General features: G+C 64.5%; 1 protein-coding gene and 1 long non-coding RNA gene across 5 annotated transcripts in view; both read left to right on the top strand.

Moving 5' to 3' along the window:
• The first annotated feature begins 504 nt into the window (after positions 1 to 504).
• LOC127464846 (uncharacterized) lies at positions 505 to 1,693 on the top strand. 2 transcript variants are annotated; one of them, XR_007901664.1, is made up of 3 exons: positions 505 to 979; positions 1,070 to 1,295; positions 1,407 to 1,693. It is a non-coding gene; the product is annotated as an uncharacterized LOC127464846 (long non-coding RNA). The 2 variants fall into 2 exon arrangements; XR_007901665.1 differs by having other exon boundaries at positions 505 to 1,024.
• Positions 1,694 to 2,242: 549 nt separating this feature from the next.
• The window catches only part of HDAC7 (histone deacetylase 7), a 32,034-nt gene continuing 23,086 nt past the window's right edge, over positions 2,243 to 11,190 (top strand). For all 3 annotated transcript variants that reach the window (XM_051775301.1, XM_051775300.1, XM_051775299.1), the window contains exons 1-8: positions 2,243 to 2,445; positions 3,587 to 3,677; positions 5,865 to 5,976; positions 6,743 to 6,858; positions 6,961 to 7,083; positions 8,350 to 8,459; positions 9,841 to 9,963; positions 10,845 to 11,103. In XM_051775301.1, the coding sequence (XP_051631261.1) occupies positions 2,296 to 2,445; positions 3,587 to 3,677; positions 5,865 to 5,976; positions 6,743 to 6,858; positions 6,961 to 7,083; positions 8,350 to 8,459; positions 9,841 to 9,963; positions 10,845 to 11,103 (1,084 nt within the window). In that variant the 5' untranslated portion in view covers positions 2,243 to 2,295. The remainder of the gene's footprint in view (positions 2,446 to 3,586; positions 3,678 to 5,864; positions 5,977 to 6,742; positions 6,859 to 6,960; positions 7,084 to 8,349; positions 8,460 to 9,840; positions 9,964 to 10,844; positions 11,104 to 11,190) is intronic.

Below are 11,190 nucleotides of genomic sequence, written 5' to 3'. Positions count from 1 at the left end.
GGGCAGGAGCAGCGTCAGCCCGAGGGTGGGGAGGTGACACCAAAGCTCTGCTGCTGCGCTTTGGAGCTCCCCGGGGGCGTCTCGAGGCTCTCAGGGCTGGGGTGACCCTTCTCCAGGTGCTCCAGGAGCCATGCTGGGCTGGTCCCTTCCTCCTCGGCCCCCTTTTGATCCTCCTCGGCCCCCCTTTGATCCCCCTCGGCCCCCCTTTGATCCCCCTCGGCCCCCTTTTGATCCCCCTCGGCCCCCCTTTGATCCTCCTCCTCCTCCTCCTGGCTGGGAGATGGGCACCAGGAGGTGACAGCTCGGGTTGTCACTTAAATCCTTCAAAATCGAGACCCGAGGCCTTTGGGGGCTGCTGGAGCTGGGGGGGGGTCTCTGGAGCAGGGGAAGGGCTGGGAGGAGACAGGCCCGAGTTCTGCAGCCCCTCGGGATGAGCTGGCAGCTCTCTGGAGCACCTCAGTGGTTTTTGGGAGCCCTGCCCGGCTCGTTGTGGGGGTGGGTGGGTGGGAGAAGGCCGGGGGGTCTCCATCTGTGGGGTGACACCACCCCGACTCTTTGTCTGCCCCTCAAAGCTCGGCTGAAACGTTCGTCGGCTCCTTTGTTCGTCTCCTTGTGCCAGCCTGGCCCCCCAGAAGGGGCCGGGGGGCTCCCCCTCGTCCCGTGGATCCCACATCCCCTGGATCCCACATCCCCTGGATCCCACATCCCCTGGATCCCACATCCCATGGATCCCACATCCCCTGGATCCCACATCCCATGGATCCCACATCCAGCAGATCCCACATCCCCTGGATCCCACATCCCATGGATCCCACATCCCCTGGATCCCACATCCCATGGATCCCACATCCCCTGGATCCCACATCCCATGGATCCCACATCCCCTGGATCCCACATCCCATGGATTTCACATCCCATGGATCCCACATCCTGTGGATCCCACATCCTACCATTTCAGTGTATAACTGGCACTATTTCAGTGTGTAACTGGCACTGTTTTGGGTGTGTAACTGGCACTATTTCAGTGTATAACTGGCACTGTTTTGGGTGTGTAGATGGACTGTTTCAGGTGTATAACTGGCACTATTTCAGTGTATAACTGGCACTATTTCAGTGTCTAACTGGCACTATTTCAGGTGTATAACTGGTCTGTTCCAGGTGTGTAACTGGCTCTATTTCAGTGTATAACTGGCACTATTTCAGGTGTATAACTGGCACTATGTCAGTGTATAACTGGCACTATTTCAGGTGTATAACTGGCACTATTTCAGGTGTGTAACTGGCACTATTTCAGTGTATAACTGGCACTGTTTTGGGTGTGTAACTGGCACTATGTCAGTGTATAACTGGCACTATTTCAGGTGTATAACTGGCACCATTTCAGTGCGTAACTGGCACTATTTCAGTGTATAACTGGCACTATTTCAGGTGTATAACTGGCACCATTTCAGTGTGTAACTGGCACTATTTCAGTGTATAACTGGTCTGTTCCAGGTGTGTAACTGGCTCTATTTCAGGTGTATAACTGGCACTATTTTCGGGGGTTTTTTTGCGGGGAGCAGCGTTTTTTTTCCATAATTAACTGCGATGCCTTTTGTCCCTAATTACCGGCGGTGCCTTTTGTCCCTAATTACCAGCGGTGCCCCGAGGGTTCCCCCCGGACTGACCCGAGCCCGGCGGGGTCTGACCCGAGCCCGGCAGGGTCTGACCCGAGCCAGGCACGGTCTGTCCCGAGCCCGGCAGGTCTGACCCGAGCCCGGCAGGTCTGACCCGAGCCAGGCACGGTCTGTCCCGAGCCCGGCAGGTCTGACCCGAGCCCGGCAGGGACTGACCCGAGCCAGGCACGGTCTGTCCCGAGCCCGGCAGGGTCTGTCCCGAGCCCGGCAGGTCTGAGCCGAGCCCGGCACGGTCTGACCCGAGCCCGGCAGAGACTGACCCGAGCCCGGCACGGTCTGACCCGAGCCCGGCAGAGACTGACCCGAGCCCGGCAGGACTGACCCGAGCCCGGCAGGGACTGTCCCGAGCCCGGCGGGGTCTGACCCCAGCCCGGCAGGTCTGACCCGAGCCCGGCAGGTCTGACCCGAGCCAGGCAGGTCTGTCCCGAGCCCGGCACGGTCTGACCCGAGCCCGGCAGGTCTGACCCGAGCCCGGCAGGACTGACCCGAGCCCGGCAGGTCTGACCCGAGCCCGGCAGGACTGACCCGAGCCCGGCACAGTCTGACCCCAGCCCGCTGTGTCCCCGCAGCCGCCGTGACCCCCCCGTGCGCGTCCCCGCGGGGGCCCCAGGCCGTGCCCATGGACCTGCGGCTCGGGCAGCGCGTGGTGAAGCCCGGCTCGGACACGGCCCTGCTGGCCCTCAAGCACACCCAGCAGCTCCAGCACCAGCTCTTCCTGGCCAGCCTGCACCAGCAGCAAGTGGAGCAGCTCGCCCAGCAGCACGTCAGGGTACGGGGGGCGCGGGGGGGAAGGTTACACCCGCTTTTGGTACCGTTTGGTTACGTTTTATTTGGATTTATTTTAGTTAATTTTTAAAAATTATTTATTTTATTTCGATTTCTTTTATTTAAATTTCTTTTATTTAAATTGTTTATTTTATTTAGATTTATTTTATTTCGATTTCTTTTAGTTTATTTTTATTTATATTATTTATTTTATGTTTATTTATTTATTTTATTTTTATTTATTTAATTTAAATTTCTTTTATTTAGATTTATTTTATTTAAATTTTTTTATTTATTTTATTTAATTTTTAAAAATTATTTCTTTTATTTAGATTTCTTTTATTTAAATTTCTTTTATTTAAATTTCTTTTATTTAAATTTCTTTTATTTAAATGGCCACCTCCAGGGAGTTGTGGCCACTCTGGGGAACTGTGGCCACCTCCAGGGAGCTGTGGCCACTCCAGGGAGCTGTGGCCACTCCAGGGAGCTGTGACCACCTCCAGGTAGCTGTGGCCACTCCAGGGAGCTGTGGCCACCTCCAGGGAGTTGTGGCCACCTCCAGGGAGCTGTGGCCACCTCCAGGGAGTTGTGGCCACCTCCAGGGAGCTGTGGCCACCTCCAGGGAGTTGTGGCCACCTCCAGGGAGCTGTGGCCACCTCCAGGGAGTTGTGGCCACTCTAGGGAGCTGTGACCACCTCCAGGGAGCTGTGGCCACTCCAGGGAGCTGTGGCCACCTCCAGGGAGCTGTGGCCACCTCCAGGGAGCTGTGGCCACTCTAGGGAGCTGTGACCACCTCCAGGGAGCTGTGGCCACCTCCAGGGAGCTGTGGCCACTCCAGGGAGCTGTGGCCACCTCCAGGGAGCTGTGGCCACTCCAGGGAGCTCTGGCCACCTCCAGGCAGCTGTGGCCACCTCCAGGGAGCTGTGGCCACTCCAGGCAGCTGTGGCCACCTCCAGGGAGCTGTGGCCACCTCCAGACCCAGCATTAGGGTCTGCAGTGCTGCTGCTCCCAAGGTGATGCCTTTGGCTGGAGGAGGGGGCTTTGGGCTGTGCTGGGTGGGATTGGGGTCTCCAGGGGGGTTTGGGGGGGTCTCGGCCTGTGCAGGGCAGGGTTGGGGCCACAGTGGCCGTGTCCTTGTCCCCCAGGTGGCCATGGAGTCCCCGCACCACGAGGCTGAGCCGGGGCAGCAGGAGCAGGAGCTCAGGCAGCTCCTCAACAAGGACAAGAGCAAGCGAAGTAAGGACCCAAAATCAGGGCCCCGTGGCCCCCAAATCAGGGCCCTGTGACCCCAAAAATCAGGGCCCTGTGACCCCAAAAATCAGGGCCCTGGGGCTCCCAAAATCAGGGCCCTGTGACCCCAAAATCGGGGCCCTGGGGCTCCCTAAATCAGGGCCCTGGGGCTCCCTAAATCAGGGCCCCGTGGCCCCAAAATCAGGGCCCTGTGACCCCAAAAATCAGGACCCTGTGACCCCAAAAATCAGGGCCCTGTGGCCCCAAAATCAGGGGTTAGCTCGTGGGGGAGGGAGTGAGATTGGAGGGGCTTCTCCAGGGGGCTTCTGCCCTTGTCCAGACCGAGCTCTGCCTTCCCCCGTCCAGCTGGGAGAGCTCAGTGGGACCCCCAGGGTGGGTTTGAGGAGCTCAGTGGGACCCCCAGGATGGGTTTGGGGAGCTCAGTGGGACCCCCAGGGTGGGTTTGGGGAGCTCAGTGGGACCCCAGGATGAGTTTGCATCCACCCTGTCCATGGCAGGGCTTGGTGGGACTCCCAGGAAGGGTTTGGGGAGATCAGTGGGACCCCCAGGATGGGTTTGGGGAGCTCAGTGGGACCCCCAGGAAGGGTTTGCAGCCCCTCCAGGGCTCGGTGATACCCCCAGGATGGGTTTGCAGCCCCCCCAGGGCTCAGTGGGACCCCCCGGCCGGGTTTACAGCCCCCCCAGGGCTCGGTGGGACCCCCAGGATGGGTTTGCAGCCCCCCCAGGGCTCGGTGGGACCCCCAGGATGGGTTTGCAGCCCCCCCAGGGCTCGGTGGGACCCCCAGGATGGGTTTGCAGCCCCCCCAGGGCTCGGTGGGACCCCCGGCCGGGTTTGCAGCCCCCCCAGGGCTCGGTGGGACCCCCGGCCGGGTTTGCAGCCCCCCCAGCCGCGATGTCCCAGCGCCATCTGGTGCCGGCACTGGTGGAACTGGGGGATGGTGGTGGTGGGGAGGGAACGGGCGGGATTTGCTCCCAGTTTTGGGACGTTCGGGGCTCCCCATCGCACCCCGAGGGGCAGCTGCGCCCACCCCGCTGCCCCTGAGCCCCCTGAGCCCCCTGAGCCCCCTGAGCCCCCTGAGCCCCCGGAGCCCCCTGCCCACCCAGCCCCGGGGTTGGGGTTTTCCCGGCGGGGTTGGTTTTCCCGGTGGCCCCTCCCGTGCCATTCCCAAGGATTCTGCTCCCGGGAACAACCCCCCCACCCCCCCCAGCCCCTCCGGGAGTCAGTCCTGGAATCCTGGACTGGTTTGGGTGGGAAGGGACCTCAAAGCTCACCCAGTGCCACCCCCTGCCATGGCAGGGGCACCTCCCGCTATCCCAGGGGGATCCAACCCGGCCTGGGACACTTCCAGGGGATCCAGGGGCAGCCACAGCTCCTCTGGGCAGCCACAGCTCCTCTGGGCAGCCCGTGCCAGGCCCAGATTAGTCACACAAATTAAAATAAATTAGGGGACATTAAAGCTCATCCCACCCCTGCCATGGACAGGGACACCTCCTGCTATTCCAGGGGGATCCAACCCGGCCTGGGACACTCCCAGGGATGGGGCATCCTCTGGGAAATCCATCCCAGGGCCTCCCCACCCTCCCAGCCAGGAATTCCTTCCCCAAATCCCCCCCAAATCCCCCCTTTCCCAGTGGGAAGCCATTCCCTGTGTCTGTCCCTCCAGCCCTTGTCCCCAGTCCCTCTCCAGCTCTCCTGGAGCCCCTTCAGGCCCTGGAAGTGGCTCCAAGGTCTCCCTGGATCCTTCCCTTCTCCAGGGGAACATTCCCAGCTCTCCCAGCCTGGCTCCAGAACCAAGGAATCCTGGAATGGGTTGGGAAGGGGCATTAAATCCCATCCCATCCCACCTGTCCATGGGCAGGGACACCTCCCACCATCCCAGGGGGATCCAAGCTGGCCTGGGACACTCCCAGGGATCCAGGGGCAGCCACAGCTCCTCTGGGAATTCCATCCCAGGGCCTCCCCACCCTCCCAGATTAACCACACGGATTAATTAATTAATTGGAGCTCGGAGGTGCCGGTTGCTGGCACAGGAACGTGGAGCATCCGGGGCTGTTCCGGCCGGGATGTGGGCTGGGAATGGGCCCACCCCGGTGCCCTGAGGGGGTCTGCAGCCCTGCTGGGGGGCTGGGGGGCCCTGCAGGGCCCCTCCCCAGCACTCTGGGCCCCCCCAGGTGCCGTGGCCAGCACGGTGGTGAAGCAGAAGCTGGCCGAGGTCATCCTCAAGAAGCAGCAGGCGGCCCTGGAGAGGAGCAGCAACCCCAACCCCGCAGCCCTGCCCTACAGGTGAACCCCCGGGGGTGCTCCCAAAACCCTGGGAGAGCTCCCAAAAGACCCCGGGAAAGGGGCTCCCCCCTGGGAAGGGGACGTGGTTCGACCCCACAGAGCCCGTCCTGAAAACCTCTCTCAACGTTTTAGGGGGTTTGGGGAGGGGAGGGGGGGTTGAAAAATTGGCTTTGGGGTCAAACCACGAAATTGGACCCCTGTGGAGGGTGTTGGGGCGGCTCCAAGGGGGATTTGGCACCTTTTGGGGCAGCTCCAAGGGGGATTTGGCCCTTTTGGGGCAGCTCCAGGGGAGATTTGACCCCTCTGGAGGGTGGTGGGGCAGCTTTTGGGGGATTTGGCCCTTTTTGAAGGGTGGCAGGGCAGCTTTTTGGGGATGTGACTCCTTTGGAGGTTGGTGGGGCAGCTCCAAGAGGGATTTGACCCCTTTTGTGGCATCTCCAAGGTGGATTTGGCCCCTTTTGGGGCAGCTCCCAGGGGGATTTGGCCCCTTTGGAGAGGGGTGGGGCAGCTTTTGGGGGATGTGGCCCCTTTGGAGGATGGTGGGGCAGCTCCAAGGGGGATTTGGCCCCTTTTGGGGCAGCTCCAAAGGGGATTCAGCCCCTTTGGAGGGTGGTGGGGCAGCTCCAAGGGGGATTTGGCACCTTTTGGGGCAGCTCCAAGCAGGATTTGACCCCTTTGGAGGATGGTGGGGCAGCTCCAAGGGGGATCTGACCCCTTTGGATGATGGGGGGCTCTGAAAATGGTTGGGGGGGGCTTCTCCCCGCAGGTCCCTGGAGCCCCTGGACCCCGAGGGCGCTGCCCCCGCCGTGCTCAGCACCTTCCTGCCCCCCGTGCCCAGCGCCCCGCTGGACCCCCCGGAGCACTTCCCCCTGAGGAAAACAGGTCAGGCCTCAGGGGGTGACCCCAAATCGCGGCCCCCTGCTCGGAGGGGGTGACTGGAGCCCCCCCAAGGGGTCCCGGCCTCACCCCCAGCCCTCCCCGCAGCCTCGGAGCCCAACCTGAAGGTTCGCTGCAAGCCCAGGAAGTGCCTGGAGCGGCGCAAGAACCCCCTGACCCGCAAGGAGAGCGCTCCCCCCTCGCTCAAGAGGCGCCCGCCCGAGCCCATCGGTGAGAGCCCGGCCTAAGGGGGGGCTTAGGACGGGCTTTGGGGCCGGCCCGGGGCGACCACAGCTCGCCCGGGGTCCTGCAGTGGGAGCAGAGTCTCTGGGTTCCCTCCCCGGAGCCGGGAGAGGACGTGGCTGCGGATTTTGGGGGGTCCAGGAGGGACCTGCAGGGCTGGGAGGGTCCCAGACCCGGGGCAGATGGGGCTGCTCGGGGTTTCTCACCTTGGAGTGTTTAGGATGGGCTTTGGGGCTGGCCCAGGGCGACCACAGCCCACCCAGGGTCCCCGGGAGGGAGCCGAGTCTTGGGGTCTGTGCTTCCATGTCCCCTGCCCAGAGGCAGGAGAGGACCCGACTGAGGATTTTGGGGGGTCCAGGAGGGACCTGCAGGGCTGGGAGGGTCCCAGGCCCAGGGCAGATGGGGCTGCTCGGGGCTCCTCACCCTGGGGGGTTTAGGATGGGCTTTGGGGCCAGCCCGGGGCAGCCACAGCCCACCCAGGGTCCCCGGGAGGGAGCCGAGTCTTGGGGTCTGTGCTTCCATGTCCCCTCCCCGGAGCCAGGAGAGGACGTGGCTGCGGATTTTGGGGGGTCCAGGAGGGACCTGCAGGGCTGGGAAGGTCCCAGACCCTGGGCAGATGGGGCTGCTCGGGGTTTCTCACCTTGGGGGGCTTAGGACGGGCTTTGGGGCCGGTCCGGGGCGGCCACAGCTCACCCGGGGTCCTGCAGTGGGAGCAGAGTCTCCGGGTTCCCTCCCCGGAGCCGGGAGAGGACGTGGCTGCGGATTTTGGGGGGTCCAGGAGGGACCTGCAGGGCTGGGAGGGTCCCAGACCCGGGGCAGATGGGGCTGCTCGGGGTTCCTCACCCTGGGGGGAGCTTCCCGTGCTGGTGGGGCAGCTCCAAGGGGGATTTGACCCCTTTTGGGGCAGCTCCAAGGGGGATGTGATCCCTTTGGAAGGTGTTGGGGCAGCTCCAAGTGGGATGTGACCCCTTTAGAGGGTGTTGGGGCAGCTCCAGGGAGGATGTGACCCCTTTAGAGGGTGGTGGGGCAGCTTTTGGGGGATTTGGTCCCTTTAGAGGGTGGTGGGGCAGCTCCAAGGGGAATGTGACTCCTTTTGGAGCAGCTCCCAGGGGGATTTGGCCCCTTTGGAGGTTGGGGGGCAGCTCTGGGGGGCACTGAGGGGCTGTGCAGCCCCACTCTGGAGGTTGGGGGGCAGCTCTGGGGGGCACTGAGGGGCTCTGGGGGTTGTCCCCTCACCCCCGGGGTGTCCCCCAGACTCGTCCCCCAGCAGCAGCAGCACCCCCGTGTCCGGGTGCAGCTCCCCCAACGACAGCCTGCCCTCGGAGCACGGAGCCCTTCCCAGCGCCCCCGGCATGGCCCACGAGGTGAGCCTGGCCCCAGGGTCCCCTGGGGTGTCCCCACTGTCCCCATGGCTGTCCCTATGGCTGTCCCATGTCCCCATGGCTGTCCCCAGTGTCCCCTTAGCTGTCCCCTTGGGTGTCCCCAGTGTCCCCATGGCTGTCCCATTTCCCCATGGCTGGCCCCAGTGTCCCCTTGGGTGTCCCCAGTGTCCCTATGGCTGTCCCCATGGGTGTCCCCTTGGGTGTCCCCTGCTCCCAACCCTTCTTCCCAGAGTGTATTCCCTGTTCCCTGCTGTGTGTGCTGTCCCCATGGCTGTCCCCAGTGTCCCCTTGGCTGTCCCTAGTGTCCCCTTGGCTGTCCCCAGTGTCCCCATGGCTATTCCAAGTGTCCCCAGTGTCCCCTGCTCCCAGCCCTCCTTCCCAGTGTGCATTCCCTGTCTCCTGTTGTGTGAGCTGTCCCTGTGGGTGTCCCCCTTGGGTGTCCCCATGAGTGTCCCCTGCTCCCAGCCCTCCATCCCAGAGTTCATTCCCTGTTCCCTGCCATGTGTGCTGTCCCCAGTGTCCCCCTGGGCGTCCCCCTGGGTGTCCCCTGCTCCCAGCCCTCATTCCTGGTGTTCATTCCCTGTCCCCCACCATGTGTGTGCTGTCCCCTTGGGTGTCCCCAGTGTCCCCATGGGTGTCCCCAGTGTCCCTTGCCCTGGCCCCCGATGTCCCCATGGGCAGCTGGGGCTCATCCAGCCCCCCGTGCCAGGGGTGTCGGTGCCCCCCGGTGCCCCCCGGGCTCTGATCCCTGGTGGTGTCAGTGCCCCCTGTGCCCCCGGTGCCCCCCCGGTCTCTGATCCCTGGTGGTGTCAGTGCCCCCCCGGTGCCCCCCAGGCTCTGATCCCTGCTGGTCTCAGTGCCCCCCTGGTTCCCCCCTGGTGCCCCCCAGGCTCTGATCCCTGGTGGTGTCAGTGCCCCCCCGTGCCCCCCGGTGCCCCCCCCGGTCTCTGACCCCCCCCGTGACCCACAGCCCCCCCTGTGCCCCCCCCGGTCTCTGATCCCTGCTGGTGTCAGTGCCCCCCCGTGCCCCCCGGTGCCCCCCCAGGTCTATGACCCCCCCGGTCTCTGATCCCCCCCGGTGCCCCCCCCGGTCTCTGACCCCCCCCGTGTCCCGCAGCCCCCCCGGTGCCCCCCCCGGTCTCTGACCCCCCCCGTGTCCCGCAGCCCCCCCGGTGCCCCCCCCGGTCTCTGACCCCCCCCGTGTCCCGCAGCCCCCCCGGTGCCCCCCCCGGTCTCTGACCCCCCCGTGTCCCGCAGCCCCCCCTGTCCCCTCCCCGGTCTCTGATCCCCCCCGGGTGTCAGTGCCCCCCCGTGCCCTCCCGGTGCCCCCCCCTGGTCTCTGACCCCCCCCCGTGTCCCGCAGCCCCCCCTGGCCCAGCGGCTGCGGCTCCAGGAGAGCTCCCTGGCGCAGTTTGCCCTGCAGAGCGCGGCCTCCCTGCCCGCCCTCACCCTGGGGCTGCCAACCACGGCCAGCGCCAGCGCCAGGGTAGGCACTGCCCGGGCCCCGGGGGCGGGAGGGGGCCTTCCGGGGGGGCGGGGGGGGCTGGGGGTCCTGCTGGGTTTGGGGTTCCTGTTGGGTCTGGGGGTCCTGCTGGGTTTGGCGGTCCTGTTGGGCTTGGGGTTCCTGCTGGGTTTGGGGTTCCTGGGGGGTCTGGGGGTCCTGTTGGGTCTGGGGATCCTGCTGGGTTTGGGGTTCCAGGAGAAGCTCTTCCTGACGAGTTTTGGGGTTCCTGCTGAGTTTGGGGGTCCTGCCGGGTTTGGGGTTCCAGGAGCAGCCCCTCCTGCTGGGTTTGGGGTTCCTGTTGGATTTGGGGTTCCAGGAGAAGCTCTTCCTGCTGGGTTTGGGGTTCCTGCTGGGTTTGGGGTTCCAGGAGAAGCTCTTCCTGCCGAGTTTGGGGTTCCTGCTGGGTTTGGGGGTTCTGCTGGGTTTGGGGGTCCTGCTGGGTTTGGGGGTCCTGTTGGGTTTGGGGGTCCTGCTGGGTTTGGGGTTCCAGGAGAAGCTCTTCCTGACGAGTTTGGGGGTTCTGTTGGGTTTGGGGTTCCTGTTGGGTTTGGGGTTCCAGGAGCAGCCCCTCCTGCTGGGTTTGGGGTTCCTGCTGGGTCTGGGGATCCTGCTGGGTTTGGGGGTCCAGGAGCAGCCCCTCCTACTGCATTTGGGGTTCTTGTTGGGTTTGGGGTTCCTGCTGGGTTTGGGGTTCCAGGAGAAGCCCTCCCTGCTGGGTCTGGGGTTCCTGCTGGCTTTGGGGTTCCCAGCACTGCCCTGGAGGCCGTGCCATCCCCTCCTCACGCTGTGCTGACCCAGCCTTCTTCTTCCTCTCTTCCTCCTCCTCCTCCTCCTCCTCCTCCTCCCCCCCCTCCCCGGCCCAGGGCGAGTCGGATCGCCGGCCCCTGCCCGGCCTGGCCCACCGGGTGCCGGTGCTGAACGGGCCCGTCCTGCCGGGCACCCCCCCGGGCACCCCCCCGGGCACCCACCCGGGCACCCAGGTGGGCACCCAGGTGGGCACCCACCCGCCCCTGTTCGTGCCCGCCGGCCTGGAGCAGCACGAGCCCGGCGGGTCCCTGTCCCCCCGCCTGCAGCCCCTCATCATCCTCGAGCCCTCGGTCACACACGCTCCCCTGCTGGCAGGTGAGGAGGGACGGGGGAGGGCTGAGGGGCTGGAGGGCACTGCCCACCCCGGGGGTGCCCGGTTGGCAGCCAGGGGGGACATCCCTG

Source organism: Manacus candei, unplaced genomic scaffold (genome assembly GCF_025592945.1).
Source record: "Manacus candei isolate 608988 ecotype Guabito, Panama unplaced genomic scaffold, ASM2559294v1 h1tg000281l, whole genome shotgun sequence".
Taxonomy (NCBI): Eukaryota; Metazoa; Chordata; class Aves; order Passeriformes; family Pipridae; genus Manacus; species Manacus candei.
The sequence above is the reverse complement of the archived record's forward strand: the minus strand, read 5'-3'. Positions and strand labels throughout refer to the sequence as shown.